The 18,880-nt window shown below is 40.4% G+C and overlaps 1 protein-coding gene across 5 annotated transcripts in view; it reads right to left on the bottom strand.

Annotated features, from left to right (window-relative positions):
• Positions 1-18,880, bottom strand: part of LOC111862686 (protein fantom) — a 35,285-nt gene that overhangs the window by 11,028 nt on the left and 5,377 nt on the right. For 3 of the 5 annotated variants that reach the window (XM_023848266.2, XM_023848268.2, XM_023848269.2), the window contains exons 4-12: positions 16,970-17,186; positions 14,864-15,104; positions 14,233-14,357; positions 13,272-13,373; positions 12,656-12,799; positions 10,880-11,014; positions 5,841-6,026; positions 3,774-4,373; positions 1,454-1,678 (exon numbers count right to left, since the gene is read on the bottom strand). In XM_023848266.2, coding sequence (XP_023704034.1) covers positions 1,454-1,678; positions 3,774-4,373; positions 5,841-6,026; positions 10,880-11,014; positions 12,656-12,799; positions 13,272-13,373; positions 14,233-14,357; positions 14,864-15,104; positions 16,970-17,186 — 1,975 coding nt within the window. The remainder of the gene's footprint in view (positions 1-1,453; positions 1,679-3,773; positions 4,374-5,840; positions 6,027-10,879; positions 11,015-12,655; positions 12,800-13,271; positions 13,374-14,232; positions 14,358-14,863; positions 15,105-16,969; positions 17,187-18,880) is intronic. The other 2 variants (XM_023848270.2, XM_023848267.2) reach the window with 2 other exon arrangements.

Raw genomic sequence — 18,880 nt, 5'->3', positions numbered from 1 at the left:
TGTTTGCATGTGTCACCAATTAAAAGAACACACAAAAGTTTACCACCCAATTCATTTATAATAGCCTTCCACTTGTTATGAGCAGAACATGAATGTCAAGGTCAATGAAGTATGCAAAATTATAGTCACGTTATGTAGTCAGAACAGCTTAGCAGCTGTAGATTATATCATGCAAACTGGTCGTAGTCAAACCCTGGATTAAGAATCATCACTAAATTTACTCAGAATCTGTTCAGCCTTAAGCCACTTTTCATTAACAAATTCAGTATACTTTTGCCACTTTGGTAAGAAACTAGACTTATAAGTGCAACATAAGCATGTATACTCCAATACACTTTCCACTCCTAACAATTTTCATGTTGACAGTGCGCAGACCTTGTTCTAATGCATCCACTCCTGCAAACCACAACCTCAAACACAATGTTTCTGTTCACTCTGGTCACTGTTCCCAGGGTAGCTCCTAAATCAAATGAGACTACACTAAATCCTACAACATGATGTCATTCACCTGTGATATATGGAATTGGGAATGGCATCATCACAGGCAGAAAAGACAAATTCTGCAAGATATTTTAAAATACAATTTCTTGTACAATTCCAACCTTTGCATTTGGAAATGAAACTGAGGTTATGGAGAACAAAAACATTTCAAGCAATGGAAAGAAAATTTCAATATTACAGGCTGTGCTAAATACATCTTCATGTTGTAGTGGTTAATTAATTAAGCACAGGGGCTAGGTGAAATTATAAATGGAGACAGCATCCTCAGCCTTTCTCATATTAGGCATACTGAAACCTCTTACACATATGCAGGAGGAAACAACTATGTATTCAAAAACAGAATGAAATGGTTATTTCACCTTAACAGTCTGGCAATAAGAGAATCTCTAGTTGCTGTACATTACAAAATAAAAGGATATACAAACAAGCCATTAAGGTCACTCAAATGTGGCGTGAGCACAACCAATCAGTAATAGCAGCGGCACGCACACAGAAAGACTACACAGGATAACAACTATACAGTGTGGAAACAAGAACTAGCCACTGCAGCACTTTAAACATAGGGCGAATAACCCTAATAATTTTAAAATTTTAAAATTTGGAGAAAGAATTTGAAGGTTTTAAAATTAGAACTAAAGATTTTATTATGGTGCCATTACAATAAAGTAAAATTAACGTGTGTGAAATAATCTACGAGCCAGACAGCTATCAACGGATTGGAAGTTGATAATGACAGGGAGAGTGTCTTAGATGTTAAATTTTGAGCTGGGTGCAGTGTGACAGCGACGTGAGTGTTATACACCTGATGATGGCCGTCTGAGCCCGAAACATGTAGTGTGGGGAAGCAAGATCAGAGACACAAAATATATTGTTTGCACTTGAGACGGAGTTTATATCATTTACTTTCTGGATCCCCTGCACTAATGTTTCAATCGAAAACCAATACTTTCACCTCTTTCTTGTACATGCTGTTCAGGTTGTACTGGACCCGAAGTAATTCACGACACTTTTCCAGTTCACAGTGTTCATCCAGCTGGTTAGCAGTCATAGGCTGGTCATCACCAGGATGAGAATCCATTGTGTCCAACTCATCATTCTGCCATGAATCATGTTCTAGAATCTTCAGCCTTGATAAATCATCATTGATTTTGGAACCTTCTTCACAGACTGACTTCTCCTGAAACAAAACAAAATTATTGTTAGGATGGATTCCTTCAGGTGAATGAACACTGTACTGACTGACTAAACTAATGCAGAAGCTTGAGACAGAGCTGTAAAGGAGGAAGGAGAAGTAAGCAGTGCTGCCCTCAAAGGGTCCATACGTGCAAAAGTGAAGAGATGGGAGACAGCAGAAGGTAAATGTGGATTCAGAGGGTAACAGTGTGACAGACAAGCTGAAGAGCTCTCACGCCATCTGAACATCCAGTTCTTGAGAAGGCCACCTTCCCTTCCTGGATACTGATACTTATAGGAGAGCTGCATACTGCAAACTCAACCACACCAACCCTTGCCTGAACTCTTGCTCTGTCACAGCCCATCCAACAAGCAAGCTGTACTCTCCATCTCGGTGCATGACTGTGATGCCCTACATCATGAACTGGAGATTCTCAAAGCCACTTTCAGCAGAACAGCTACAGTGACCAGCATATTCATGTGGCTCTCTGCCCTCCTAAGAGGGTTGAGGATCCTGACTCATCGCCTTGCTACAATATCTGAGGCAAACCTTCAAATGAATTAGCAGGGTGCTGTACCTGCATAACATCAACTCATTTAATTTCCCACCAAGGGAAATTTTCAGCTTCATTTTGTTGGCCAAGGATGACCTATGATTGATGACGCTGGGAGTATACAACATCCCCTGTTGGTGTGGTTATATGTACATTGGGTACATGTTGTTGATGACACCAGGGTTAAGGAGCACCATCATGATTTTCTTTTTCTTGTGTAACAACACAGTGTGGCCCAAACAACCAGAGTCCTATTCTTCAAACAATGGAACCACGATGTGGTAGATACTCATCTTCCTTTAAAGAGAAGGAGTAAAAAGGACACGATCCAAATCGGTTCTAGATTTTAACAAATTTTTTAAACCATACATGTAAATAGACTAATTATAATAATTTATAAATATTTCAATAAATTCATGCACATCCTGGAAGTGTTAAAGGCTAATATTTTATATTCATGACTTTGTAACAGCAGTGTCTGTATGTACTGATAATGACCAATGACATTGTAATAGTAGCTTCCGCATGTATTGATATGTCCTTCTGAAGACGGTTGCTCCGACCGAAACATGCAAAGGATAAAAGATTAAAAAAAGAAAAAACCATTATCAATTGCACTAGACACTAATAATCTTTTATACTGTTAATATAATATGATTTTTTAGTTCTGTAAAAATCTAACCTGGTGGCCAATACTAAGAATCAAGTTTCAGACTGTTTGTCAACAGATATCTAATTCAATAAGGTGGACAATAATATTCTACTAATAAAATGTTCCTGTTCATACAAAATTAGTCCAAGTTGCGACATTTAACTCCTATATAATTTAGCCTCTAAGGCAGCAGCGTGCAAACTGCAGCCTGGGAGAGCATTTGTTCCAATCACTGGATCTACTGTGAGAATTCCATCTAACACACAACTGATTATTTATTTACTTCAGAACCACAGATCAGTTGGCTGGACTTTAGCTACTACACTTACAATCATTCGTTTAAATAATACTTAATGTTTTCAATTTATCTGTGTTTCCAATTAATGACAATATTGGTGTAGTGGATTTTTCTCATAATACTGACTCCACAGGGTACTGAGGAGAATATTTGGACCAAAGAGAGATGAAGTCACAGGAAGTTGGAGAAAACTGCATAATGAGGAGCTTCATAACTTGTACTCTTCTCCAAGTATAATTAGAATGATCAAGTCAAGGAGGATAAGGTGGGCAGGTCATGTAGCAAGAATGGGGGACACGAGGAATGCATATAGGATATTGGTGGGAAAGCTGGAAGGAAAGAGACCACAGGGAAGACCAAGGCGTAGGTGGGTGGACAATATTAGAATGGACCTTAGAGAGATAGGATGGGATGGTATGGATTGGATAGATCTGGCTCAGGACAGGGACCAGTGGAGGGCTCTTGTGAACACGGTGATGAACCTTCGAGTTCCATAAAATGCTGGGAAATTCTTGAGTAGCTGCAGAATTGGCAGCTCCTCCAGAAGGGCTCAGCTCCATGAGTAAGTAAGTAAGTAAGTACTGACTCCACTTACCTCCTCATTTTTTTGCAACTGTGAATCATGTTGTAATGCACTGTGATCACTTTTTGATATGAAAGTATCTTCTGTATTGGTCATCAAAATTTCATCTGTTGTTAGAAGACTAGGGTACTCTTCTTTATCAGTTATATACACCAAATTTTCACACGCATGGCAAGAACTCAAAGACTGAGAGGAAACCCTATGACAGTTGACAGCTTCCCTTTGAAGGCTTTGTTCTTGATTGGATGCCTTGGCTGAATTCTTGGATTCTGTATCTGTGATTGATGTTGCAGACAGTTTACTTTCAGAACATAACAACTGAGATGTTCGACTGTCACTTGATATGTCAGGAATGGACTCACTTGCATCAGCACTTTCTAAACCTTGGCATTTCTCACAATTCATCCTGTTTGCAGAAATATTAAAGTCTTCAGCAAATGAGGCACTGGAAGACAATGCGAAGAAACTCTTCCCAGGCTTAGAAGTCAATCTCTCATGAAGAGTTTGAGCATGTTGGCTTTGTTCTATTGTTGGAACACGTAGCAGAGAATGTGATGGCAACACAGACGAACCGCGTGGTGGAGTATGAAAACTGACATGCCTCCTTGGATCCTAGGGGGAAGGGAAACAAGCACTAACGTGGTACAATTGCAAAACATAAAGACTGGTTCTATAATAGGAATCAGGAAATAAGATGCTGTCTAAGTCTGGGTGTTTTGCACTCAGGTCACCTGCCAGCATAGATTTATTTCTAAAGCCTAATAGCTCTGTGATTTATATCGCCTTGTGTCGACCTGCACACAAAACGACATTCATCACATAGAAAACATCATGTCATGTGTTGTTTACCAGCCACTGCAAGCAACAGCTCCCTGCTTAATGACATCATCACGTTTACTATGCTGTAACCTAGTAATGGACAAATTTCTTCTGGTTTTCATGTCACAATATTGCATGCAATGAATAAAATGTCAATTTTTCATTTAAATCCATCAATTATTAGACATTATGCACTGCTAGGTAAAATCTAACGCGGTAAAGATGAAATTTAAATGCTGAGACAGAATATCCTCTAGCAGCACAGTTCTGGAGACCTCAATGCTTGGGAGCATTGCTCTTGCTTCACACTAGCCCTGGTTTCCTCAACTTTACTTTTCTCTTTTACTATACAGGGCTACTAGAATTGATTCATTCGTTTTTAAAACGCTATATTTTCCAAAGCATTACACATACAAATATGATTGATATATAAAAAGAAGCGTAAACTTACCAAGTTTTCTTTGCACTCTACAAATGTTCTATGTGTGCCCCTTGGGTCACATGACACATGTCCAGGCAGTAGTCAAGCTCGTTCCACACATTTTGTAGCATCATCCTGTCAATGGTCATCACTGCAGCATTGATACATTCCCTCAGCTCTACTAGTGTTCTTGGCATTGGGGGTATGTAAACACAATCCTTAATGTACCCCCAAAGGAAGAAGTCACAAGGCGTTAGATCAGGTGATGTGGGGGGCCAAGTGAACAGAGCTACGTCATCCTCACCAACATGCCCAATCCAGTGATGCCGAAGTTCATTGTTTAGGTAGTGATGAACATTGACGATACCACCGCAAAATGCTTTGTTTACATGGCGGTTCTTTTCCGTACTCTCTTTTGAATGCGCGTTGCACTGCTATAACAGACGAACATCTCGCATATTCCAACAAATAAAAATTCTTCTTGCTTTTTCGCCATTTTGTAAAGACACTGATCTCGTGCTGCCAACTGGTGCACATAATATACACTTGGTGAGTTTATGGTTCTTTTTATATATCAATCATATTTGTATGTGTAATACTTTGGAAAATATAGAGTTTTTAAAAAAGAATGAATCACTTATAGTAGCCCTATATTTTCTCTATGTCATTCTAAATAGAATATGCACTGCTATGTGTCTGCTGCGAAACAATCAGGCAGTGCTGGTAGGGACCTGAGTGTGAATGTGCCAACATGTCATGCAACAGAAAATGGGTTAGTAAACATCTCATACCACAAAAGAAAGAATTTCAGGAATTTACAACATTACTGAAGTGTCTACCTGCTGAACTGTTCGCAGCTGACTCTCGATCTTGGCATGTTGAGCCTGCAGGTCCTGAAATTTGACTAGCAAGTCACTGTGGGAAACTTTCAGGGCTGCTACTTGTGTCCTTTCTTCTTCAAGACTCTCAAGAATCTGCGCCCGATCACTCATCTCTTTGGCCAGTTTAGTCTCAAGTTGTGTCACCTGCCATTGTACAACAAACACACTATTTAAGGGCACATTACTACCTTAAAACAGTATATACGCACAATGCATGAAACTTTTGGGACGTGGAATGTACAGGCATAATATCTGTGATCATGTTGAATTCACTGTCAAATATATTGTTCAATATCTGCAACTCAATAGACAGCCCAGAGTCAGAAAGCTTTAAAATATGTAGTTGCACCATATTTACATGCATATACAGGGTGTTTAAAAATACACAGCATAACTTCAGGAATGAGTTCCTCATATGTGGATAATATAAATACTTTATATCAACATAGGTCCAGAAATGCATACTTTCCGAGCTCTTAAGGCCTGTCTATGACATTCAGCTCTTCACATTACCTTACAGTAAATGTTCCACATGTCCACCTCCTGCCGGAATACAGGCCTCAATTCGATGTCTCATTGTCGCCTGAGGACAATCCTAAATTCCTGGCATGTTGCATATTGTCTGAAAACCTGCCACAATTTGATTTTGGAGAGTTGCAACATCATCCACTGGAGATGAATATACCAATGTTTTTAAATGGCCCCACAAGTAGAACTCCAGTGGATTCAAATATGGTGAGCTTGGAAGCCAAGCAATTGGTCCCCCTCCACCTATCCACTGACCAGGGAACTTTCGATTCAGGTACCTGCAGGCAATGAGACTGAAATGTGTGGAAGCACCATCATGCATGAAGTGCAGTTCTTGATGAATGATCAATGGCATGTAGGCCAAGAAAGCTTTGTAATTCTGCCCTGTAAGCCTCTTTGGAGGTATGTGGGGTCCGAATAAATTATCACCACAAATACCAGCCCAAATGTTGATGGAGAACTGCTGCTGGTGATGTGATGAAAGAATCGCACGTGGATTTTCATCTGCCCATAGATGCTGATTGTGAAAATTCTGGATTCTGTTTCTTGTGAACTGTGTTTCATCTGTAAATATCACAAAGTTAGGGAAGTTAAGATCTGTACCACACTGCTGTAAGCACCACTGGCAGAATATTACTTGCCCAGGGTAACCTTGTAGTGTCAAGGCCTGTACACACTGCAGATGGTAGGGGTACAGCAGTTGTTCTCACAGCACTCTCCAGATAGTCACATCAGTGACATCAATTTGCACCGATACCCTTCATGTGCTGATTCCAGGAGTTTCAGTCACAACATCCAGAATATCCTCCTCTGCTTCAGGGGTCATAGATCTGGGTCATCCTCTGTTGGCAACACAAGGTGCCAAATTCCCATGTTCACAAAGGCGGAGATGGATACTTACAAATGTTTTCCTATCTGAACATCTTCATCCTGGACACCCTTCCTGATGCAAACGATGTGCCACCACAGCAATACCATTCACCAAACTGTACATGAAATGCATATCTGCTAGCTGTTTATTTGCGTACATCATCTCAACAACTTGCAGTCACCACACGCTTAACAAACATTTACTGTACACTTCTCCTATTAAGATTTAGAAACTTTGCAAGACTGTGCCCGACTGACTGTAACCATCTTGGGGAGTTCAGAAATTCAGTTTATCATTCAGCAGTTTTAGAAAGCCTAAACTTGGAAGCTATACACTTTTACACCTATATTGATATAAACTGCACAACTGACAGCTTCTCGAGAAGGGCTCAGCTCCATGAGTGAGTAAGTGAGTGGGTGAAGTTGATACAAACTATTTTTACTATCTAATTATGAGGAACATATTCCTGAAGTTATGCTGTGTATTTTTTAAACATCCTGTATATACACTCCCCTTATTTTATAAAAAAAATAAGTACTTTTTATTTTTGTACAAATTTGCATTGACTTTTTTCATGTTAAGAAATACTGTTCCATTTCAAATTGCATGTGTTTTTCAAACATTGAGTTTGATGCTTCATGTATTTATTAGTTGTAGACACTGGACACATGTCCAAAGTGGTGTCTGCCCTTTGGATTCACAAAAATTAATTTTTAAAACAGCCCTGTCCTTCCCATGTGAGCTACATGTCCTGCCCGTCTCATCTGTCATTAGTGGTTATCCTAATACAGTAAGACCTCACTAATTTAGACTCAGTGGGAGTGAAACTTTATCCAAATTAGTGAAAGTCCGAATTATAGAAGTGCTATTGAAAACATGTTCAAAGAATCTATAAAACTGACCTCATATGTCTTCTTAGGAAATAAAACTTCATTTTGAAACTTAGAACACATACCATAAAATAAATTTACTTGTCATAAAATGTTAAGTGTAAGTTCTGATATCAGTCTTAAAATAATTTTAGGCAGCCTACATACTTAGAATTATTGAGACCGTGTTCAAAAACTGAACTTATTTTGGTTTATGTTCCTCTTGTGTATTGTTCTCTTACTACATTTTGCCTCATTTCCCACAGCATGAGGTAACATTTGTTGTATTGTGGGTTACAGACCTCAAAACTGATGATGGAGTCCGAGTTTTCTTTCACTTCTGAAAATCTGAATTCTGCAGATGTTTCTTCTTCCTTCTTGTCTTCCTCATCCTCTTCATTTGAAGCATCCTCTTCAGCTCATTATGCAGTTTCTTCTTGGTGCACTTTGGTATCCTAAGCCCTCCTCATCCTTATTAAGCAGTTTTGAACGTCACTCTGTCACCTCCAAATGCTCCATGAAAATCTTCTGCTATGCCTTCAAGCGCAAACTCTAGTTCTTCATTGCTAATGAGTTTGTTCCATGTATTTTTGAGCATTTTTGTTTCAATATCCCTCCAGCGGCTCGAGGTTGTAATGCGCAAGAAAGAAGTTCTCAGAATTATGATGAATTCCAAATTAGTGGGGTTTCACTACAATTTTCTCAACTAGTGTACTACACAGCACAATTCTGAAACATACTGATGCCACTCACGTCCAACTAGTGCCATGGTTAAGAAAACGTGGATCTATATATCATCTCCCCTATACATCTTCATGGTGTAGTGCTTGATTAGTTAAGCATAGGGACTTTACCTTTTACCCTACCCTCTAACTATGCCATAAACCTTGGCCATTTGCATTCCTGAACCCTACCAGAATATGTAAAATAACAAATAAGCTACCCAGACTGATGAATGATGTCATCTGTTCAAGTAACCTCTGAGCTGTTATCAGGTATGATGACAAAGGTTAATATAATTTGTGGAAGCAGTGGGATGGTTTTCATTACAAGTGCTGCCGATAGTGGTTCTTGAAACCTACAGCAAAATACAGTGTAACTGGTTACCTGGTATCTAAGAATCTGCTATGTCACCTAGGATGACTCCCACACAAGAAACAAAGCAAAATGTAAGATTCTGAGCTTTCATAGTGAATATATGTGCAGCGGGTCCATATCTGCCCTAAAGGAAAGACATTCAGACAGAACGGGCACAATGCCGCAGCCTTCAGCAGAGCCATTAATAAAAAACATAGAAAAACAGAACACAGTTAGGGTAGCATCTTTACTGTTTCAACAGTCAACTTCATATAAGATTATCAGTTAACTGGGAAAATTTAATATAAAGAAGGTCCACATATCTGCTAAGAAGAATTCTCACATACTAAGACCAGTGAAAGTTGCAAAGAATATGAACATCTATGTTTATATCAATTATCATCGATCAAGTTCCAAGAGACCAAAGTACATGGCTCAATACCTCGAAGAAGCAACAGCAATAAAATTACATCCGAATATTATAAACAGAGAGGAAGGGTTCAAACTCAGTAATGCACGGAATCCCAGCACCAGATTATTAGGGCACTCCAACACACACAGATCAGGAAAATCCTAAGAAGACACAGAGGAAAACAAAATAATTGAAAACAGGGATACCAGGTTAAGTGACATGGTGAAAGTTTAGAGTTCGATGGGTGACCACACAGTTTGACTCCACCCTCCTGCTGCACAGTACACCAGTAGGAAGAGGCACTGATTTGAGAGATTGCGAGATATACATATACATCAGCGACATACAGTTATTCACCGCATAGACCCTAATGATAGAGATGGAGAAGATCTCTGAAGCGTTGGTTTTCAAATCTAACATTGACATGGCTGTCTTCTGTCTTTGTATTGGACTTCTGTAAGTGTCCTTCTCATGCAACTGCAGATTCATGTCACTGGAACATCAAACTTCGTATACATGCCATGTAAGGGGCAGTTTACTGCATATGCAAATGAAAGGTGATGTGGGAACTCCCACAGTCCAAGAATTCTCACTCCCAGGGCATATCAAGTCACACTGCGACCAATGGTCAGTCAGTCTCATATTTATACAGCACTCGCTGTCTGGCCCCCTGAAGATCAACACGAGCATGGACCAATCATTGCTCATAATCGCTAGCTCTGCCCAGCAAACATGGTATAAAAGGCAGAGCTCAAAACTGGCTACCATCAGTTCTTCTCCAGTCCACCAATCAACAGACATCATCATGAAACAGCAGCTGTCGTAACTCTCCAGCAACCACACTGAGACAATGGGCTCTGCCAGCGCATGCATCATAGGCCGCTGATCCTACCGGTGTATGCAGCACCGCATTACCGACCAGCGAGACCAGCTTAACAGCCATAAAGAAGACCTGGTCTGCTACAAAGCAGCAAACTATACTAACGCATACACAGTTGAACAAATGGCTCCTTTCAGGGCCAGCAAATCATGTGAACAACATAAGTTCGAATAAACGCCCCTTTTCAGGGCCAGCAAACTTGTGAACAACTTATGTATATATACTGAAAGGGCTTCCCAGCCATCCTGTACATTTGCAAATAATATATACACCTGTTATAGTTTCACGTGGTTGTCTCTTGGACCGTCAACATCCCACAGAACAATTTGGAGATGATAATTCCTCACAATGAAACTCTACCTGGATATGGAGTGCATTCTCTGTGTCAGATGAGAGTTGGGGTTCAGGCATCTTCTGATGCATCTCATTCTGAGTCTCCAACAGGCTGCTTTTTTCCTTCAGTTCTGTTGATAATGCTGCCTCCAACTGTGCCACCTGCAAATAAATAACATCTTCCATTCCATTACAGCTTTTATCTACAATATACATACTGATTCTCAGGACAGATGTAATATCAGAAACAGAACAAAAGTAAATATCCTGTGGGAATCTTCTTAAATCCTTTTGACAAGAGAGCTCATATGCAGTTTGTAAAGGGGAGTCATGTACATAAATCAAGTGTAAACTGTTCCATTTCTCACAAGGTGGCACCTATTCGTATGCATATAAGTACAAACAAACATGCTTATTTTACATACTTAATGCTCTTGTGACATGAGATCCATTGCCAAGTAAGAGCTGTTGCTAGGGAACAGCTCTGTGAACACAGTTTTCCAAAAATGAGAGAATATGTAATAATGGAAGAGATGTTTTCTGTGCAGTCTGTGTCAGGGCTATATAATGAGGACTAGTAGTTCAGTTGTTGGTTGAGTCCTGTGTGGAGGCAGGTTTGAATATCTCCACTGTAGCTGTGTGAGTCGTAGGAGGCAATAAAAAGGGAACCCAATTGCTGGGTGTATAACTAGGTCACCTTGTCCCTGGGGAATATAAATATGGGGACCAGGGCCTCCAGGTTGGGGGATTCTTGAATCTGAGACAGTAAAATATGGTCATGAGTACAGCAAGACCCAGACCCAAGAATGACTGCATTCGCGAGGGCCAGAAGCAATTGTAAATGACAGACCCATCTAGTCAGAGAGGATGTTACATAAGCACTACAACTGCAAGTGTTCAGTTGAAAAAAAATACTAGTCATGGGTCTTAAGGGGCTTGGTGCCAAGATGAACTGACTGGTGGTAAACTGCCAGTTGTACAGTAACTCTGACTCTGAGTTGTTGGTTTAGTCAGTTGAGAGTTACAATTGTGAGAAGCTGTACCTGAGGCTGGGGCCAGTTCGGGACCAAGAGGAAGGGGCACATCCGCTGTTCAACACTGCCACTAAGCAATGGCTAGTGAAGACTGAGAAAACTTTATGTGTGCTGTAGTTACAGTGATCTTTGGTGTGTGTAACTCAGTGAGACTGTCTAGTTATTTGCAGTTACAAGTGTAAGTGTCCAATAAACCCACTTACCAATCCAAACCTCAACTCTAGTCACACTCAGCATCCACCTGGATGGGTTATTATAGTTTCCTTCATTCCTATCCAATCTATCTCTCTTCTGTGCAACTTAGTCCTAGGTCTTGCCATCAGCTATTTATTTCACATCTCTATTTCTGATGCTTTATAAGGAACCCTGTTTTATCCCTGTGTGAACCATTTCCATAACCCTTGAGTCTCAGTTACACCAATTCATTTTATAAAGTTCTGGTATAAGGCTTGCACATGAACACAACATATGTTTTTTTTGTATTGCTAGTGGGGTGGGACTAATCCTTTGTACTGCGGCCACTTCTGGCCTATTGTACCAGCCCCAGATAGGTGAGGGTGATTGTGGACCAATTGGTGGAATGAAGATTGGCAGGGGAAACTGAAGTACTTGGAGAAAACCTGCCCCAGCACCACTTTGTCCACCACAAATCCCACTTGACCAGACCCGGGATTGAACCCGGGCTGCCGCGGTGGGAGGCCAGCGACTAATTGCTTGAGCTATGACGTGGCCAACATATATGTTACTTTCATTTGTCCTCGACTCCTACCTGAACGCGTAGAGCTCTTTCCTGCCCAGCACATAGCTGCAAATGAGCATGATCCTGTGCCTCAAGCTGCAGCTGTTCTATCTGCTGCATAAGCAGGGCACGTTCACTCCGCTCCTTTGATAATATACTCTCCAACTGAGACACCTAATAATAAACATTAATTGTTATGGAATAAAAGTGCTGATCATCACTTTCTCTACTGGACCACAAATAATCAGTTACAATACATGCAAAACAATCAAGTAATTACTCTTCTACTGTACTGCTTGCTTTCAAAAGCAAGCTTGATCCTGCTTCATGCTGGTTTCTTGTGTGACTTATTCCTTGACCCTGAAGATGAAGGAAACATTTTTCACTGACTATACCATGTTGTATGCCAGAAGACAGAACTCTTCTTCACATACAGATCAACTTGTGCATTTGCATGTAACATTATTTCCTAATGGTATGAGGGAGAAAATATGTTATGAAGATGTTGTCACTCAGTTGTATAATTTGGAGAGCAGTACTAAAGGTAAAAGTAAAGCTATCCCTGTAACAGGCTGTGAAGGCCCATAGGGTTGTGAGACTGCCGGGCTCCCACATCTTCTAGAAGTTTCGGTGAATCAGCTCATACCTGTGAACGCAAAGCTACCTCCTGTTCTGAGCCCTGGATCTGTCTTGATGACATCAGTGCCAAGAGGCGTTCATTGTGCTCCTTCAAGGTAGATCGCTCATTCTGGAAACAGAGGTTCACAAGTTAGTAGTTATGTACAATCACCAGTGCATTATTGAAGATTCCATTTTAAGTGCATTTTACAGAGAATAAGAATATAATGCAGGATGTCCCCTGTGAAATACTGATAGTAACATAGTTCATTAACAAATGCTGTGCCTTCATGGATGATGGAAATCCATCACTGATTCTGAAAAACTTGCCACTGAACTCCATCCCTAACCAGTTCAGTCCAGTTCATAAATTGACAGTGCATTTCTGTACAATCCTAACACACCTTTTCCTGGGTAAGAAACCCCTTAGATCCATTATGTAGGTTGATACCAGGTCAATTCTCAGGGTGGTAAAAAAATCACTGTAAATGATTGTAGGGTTTGAACCCACTCCAATTTGCTGTCAGTTGACTTAGTAACTAAATTATCAATGGACTCTAAAAATTACTGTAAGATAAAGGTAAATTTGTCCATGTGCTTAACTAATTAAGCATAGTGCTTAACTAATTAAGCACTATGCCATGAAGGCATATGGGGGAGTGGATGTATAAATCCACATTTGTCTTGACCTCAGCACTAGTTAGAGGTGAGCGGTCAGCTTCATGGCCCTGACACTTTACCACTGGGGAAAGAGCCATTGGGTAGGCGGCTGGGTGGACGTCAGAGCCAGTCTGGACAACGTGGAGAAGAGAAAATTCTTGACCCTACCAGGACTCGAACTCTGACCCCTGTCGTCCAGCCTGTAGCCAGTGGCTATACCAGCTACGCTATTCCAGCTCATACAAATTACTGTAACTGGACTTTATATGAACTCAGTTATCTCTGAGTCTAACTGAACTCAACTTAACTATTCTTGATGCAGGCTGTACCTGAATGTCTCTAATCTGTTCCTGCAACTCCCTAACTGATAGGCAATTTGATGCCACTCCTTGGAGTTCCTGCTGCAAATCTACCACTTTCCGACATTCATTCATCAGCTGATGGTGAAGTTCATCTGCAACACAGTAATCCATAAAGCATATTACATTTACACATTTCAGTTTAAAAATACTGTACATCTTAAAGCTTGTGTGGTATTATTAGTCACTAACAAAGACAGACTTGCATACAGACCAGTAAGACACAGAAGTCTGTGTCCTATATGAGATGCCAGACATCCTCATTAACTGGCACAGAGTATGAGATGGGCAGGGCATATAGCACATATGAGGAGAAGAAGAATGCATATAGGATATTGGTGGGAAAGCCAGAAGGAAAGAAAACACTGTGAAGACCAAGACATAGGTGGGCGGATAATATTAAAATTGATCTTAGAGGAATAAGATGGGCTGGTATGGACTGGATTGATCTGGCTCAAGATAGGGGTCACAGGAGGGTCCTTGCGGACACAGTAATGAACCTTTGGGTTCCATAAAGTGTTGGTAAATTCTTGAGATGCTGACCAACCGGTGGATTCTCAAGTAGGGCTCAGCTCCATGGAGTTAGTTCAGTTTCACGTACCACTGTCTTGCTGTTTAGTCTCCAACTCCTGGCGTAAATGTGCCACTTCACGTTCTAAAACCTGGTTCTTTGCGCTTTGTGCTGCTAGGTGGGCTGACTGCTGCTGAAGGCTGCGTTGCAGTCGAATCATCTCTACATTTTCAGCAACCTTCTGCTGCTGATTCTGAGCTACAGTATTGGCAAGTTCATCCTCCAGCTCTGTAATACGAGCACTGCTTTGCTCACGCTGTGTCTCCAAATCCTGTAACATGCAAGGAGTATTCACAAGAATGTAAAGATGGCTAACTAATTTCATGGAATAGGATCTTCTTCAAGAAAATGAGTTACACAACTTGTCAAGAACATCCCTTCTTTTATAAACACAAAGGACTTCTACTGTGTACACAAAAACCTATTATTTGGTCCTATCCTGTACTGGCTGCACCTAGTCCACAACTTTGCACCATACTTCCTTAGGGCTCATTTTATATTGTCCTCTCCTCTAAACTAGGTCTCCCAAATGATCACTTTCTTTGAAATTCCCCGGACAAAATTCTGAACTCATTTTTAATTTTCCCCTTGCATACTTAATATCCCGCCAATACCACCCTCCTGCTTATTTTCTACATATACGCAGGGCTACAAACATTTTCAAATTAAATATTTTCTCTTATAATGCACTTTAAATAAAAGCTACCCAAATATTTTATCCATACAACATGTCACTTTTGCACTGCAGCAGAAAATCTGTGTGCATGTTTGTGTCAAATACAGATTTTATGATAACATCTAGAAACTACTGTTCTCCCCCCTTCACCCATGGGTTATTTAATGACATTTTCAGTCCCAAAACTGTATTGTGTTAGATGGTAGGATGATAGAGGAAAAATGAATTGGAAAGAAGCATTCATGACTAATCAAGGTGCTATTCTGGAATATACTGGAGGGCCTGAGGAAAATAAAAAAAACTCAGTCTTTGCAGCTGGTGTCCTGGCCAAGATTCGAACTAAGCACCTCCCAAATACAAGTCTAGACTGTTACCTCAGGACCAACCTGTTCAGTGGCTGCTCTGTTTGGGCATCTTTACACCGATATATTTGTATCTGCATCAGCTAATAAATGGCTGAACATAAGTTGCATGTTACTGTTTAGTATGATGCTGTATGGAAATACTGACACATGAAGAATATGACCATTCAATGACTTTAAAAAATTCTTCAGTTATTGACCCTATGATGTGAAAAGGATGGGTTGACCTAAAATGTGACATACAGACTACCTATAAATGAAACACAAGAGATTAGTATTGTCATGTGTAGGGTGGTACATGTGATGAAAATCACAGGTTCTAGTTCAGAGGATTGGATTTATTAGCACTTTCATTACAACCTCTCTTAGTTACAGTCAATGCAGCAATATCACCGATTTACACACTTTACAGTTCACCATTGCATATGCACTAGGATTCTCCATCTTCACTAGTTATCTCCTGGCAAGAGATCTCAATACTAAAACCAGCACTTCAAAACACTATGAAGTCCTCTTGCCATTTCTAGTTCAGTCACTCTAGAACTCAACTGCACTCTGCTGAACTAAAAACTGAACTTCCCGTGGCTGTCTCCTACAAAAAAAAACTCACTTGAACGGAACTGCACTTAAAACTGAAAACTGTTATATCTTTAACTGTCGTTATATAGCCTCCACACCGACCACGCATGGAGAACACAGTCCTATCGTTGCATAAGGAAGACCTCATAGAACATGAGTCACATGATAGCTACCTCACAAGGCCATTTGTGCACTGCCTGTTGCCTAGCAACAAGCTATAAACATTCTTCCTATTGTTGAGAAGGTGTTTATCATGCTGTTGCCTAGCTATACACATTACAGTATCATCCATCATGATACAGACAAGAAAAAAACTATGGAAAGGGAAGGAACTGTTAATTTAACATTCTGTTACATTAAAATGGCTCAAGTAAAAAGTGAGAGGCAATAATGAAAGAGTTCTCCTGCCTGTACCATCATCTCCGATCTTTGCAATTTCAATGTGCTTGTGTGAATTTTCAGTGCACTGTCATATATCATGTTTGGTGATGATTTTGAAGATAATGCGCATCAACTCACCTGTTCCAAGATGCTAATTTGTTCATGCAGTCTCATGGTCTCTTCTGAGAGTTTCTGGTTTTGTGGTGCAACAGCAGCATTGTTGTTTGGAACTTCAGGTGGTCTTTGCTCATCATTAAGTCCCTGATGGTCTTCTACCATTTCTGTACCTAGGGGCTGACGAGGATCCTTATTTCTATGGTCCAGAATATTTGACTGTGAATTTGGCTGGAACATACTAAAACAAACATTAGAACTTTGGACCCCTGAGAACTACAAGCAATTCAAAGTGATCAGAGTCTATGATGAATAGAGTTTGTACACAAACATGCAAACGCAAGTGGAGATGTTTCTTCTTTCTGTCCAGCTTGCCTCTTGCATACGTGCAATTTCAGTTCAGTGCACTCTTAGAACTCTCTCCCTGGAGGTGTGAAGCAAGCAGGAGCATAGAACTGACCAATCACCTCCATCTAGTGATGAAATTTAAGAATGCATGCAGTTTTACCTCTGTTCCCAAGAGAACATCGGTAGGAAGTGACATGTAGTTAGGCCTTCAATGGAACTTTCTTTGTTGTCATATTTCATTTTAAAAGTCACGGGGTGTAAATGTTGACTAAAGTTTGCTCTCGTTCCATTCAAAATTCTTAAAATATTTACTTTAATATTTAGGTGGTCTGCCAAAGAGAAGCCACACAATAAGTCATCTGTGATCAAAAAAGTTTTGGGCACCCCTGCCTTCAACTACTAATATGGAAATGAGACTTTTTTTTCTACATGTTTCCCAAACTGTTCTATATCAACATTAACATCGTGACAGGAGTACAAAAACAAATACTACAGTCTGCAACATCTGAGGGAATTAAGAGGAAAAATTATATCAAAAGTTTCTGACTGGAGATCTGGACATGACAACATAATGTAACAAGACTGGAAAGTGTGCACTGTATAACATAGTGCACAAAACTCCAAACACCATTCTCTGCAGTACACGAAGCTTATTTACAGCCAGGTTACTTACAGAGCCTCAGAAAAACACAAAATGAACTGGATAACTCAGCGAAATTCATATTTCAACAGCATAACAATGTGAAGTATCTAACTACAACAAAATATGAGATCATTTATGGGATACATGGAAGAGTCCATTTATGGACTTAATAATTAAGTATTCTAATATGGCCAAAAACCAAATTACCTGATTAATGTAATGCAAAGACCTCTTACAAACAATTCTGTCTGTAATTTCACATATGACCTTACGAGGGGGGACCCAAAAATAACCGGAAACGACCTGTTGCGCACGCATGCTTTGTAGTTACGAGTTGTGCTGCTAGGTGGTGTTAGCTGGGGGTCTCCCGCGACTGTTAGTGAGCTGGTGTCAGTCTGAGTTAAGTGGTTTGTCTGTGGTGCTCTGTTGTGTGCGTTCCTGTTTCAACCCTTTGGCGATTAGTGAGATGGCCGACCAGAAGCAACAAAGAGTGTGCGTGAAATTGATGAAGATCGTCGAAAGACCATTGACCAACTTTCTGAGGAAACGAACATCTCATGGAGCACGGTCCAGCGAATTTTAACCGAAGGTTTGCACATGAGACGGGTGTCTGCAAAATTTGTTCCTCACTTGCTCGGAGATGACCAAAGAGAAAACCGTGTGAATGTTTGCTGCGACTTGAAGAGTGAAGTGCAGTTTTCCCTAACAGAAAGCAAACTTTCACGCACACTCTTTGTTCCTTCTGGTCGGCCATCTCACTAATCGCCAAAGGGTTGAAACAGGAACGCACACAACAGAGCACCACAGACAAACCACTTAACTCAGACTGACGCCAGCTCACTAACAGTCGCGGGAGACCCCCAGCTAACATCACCTAGCAGCACAACTCGTAACTACAAAGCATGCACGAGCAACAGGTCGTTTCCGGTTATTTTTGGGTCCCC

Source organism: Cryptotermes secundus, unplaced genomic scaffold (genome assembly GCF_002891405.2).
Source record: "Cryptotermes secundus unplaced genomic scaffold, Csec_1.0 scaffold5, whole genome shotgun sequence".
Taxonomy (NCBI): domain Eukaryota; kingdom Metazoa; phylum Arthropoda; class Insecta; order Blattodea; family Kalotermitidae; genus Cryptotermes; species Cryptotermes secundus.
This window is presented reverse-complemented; position numbering and strand designations above follow the sequence as displayed.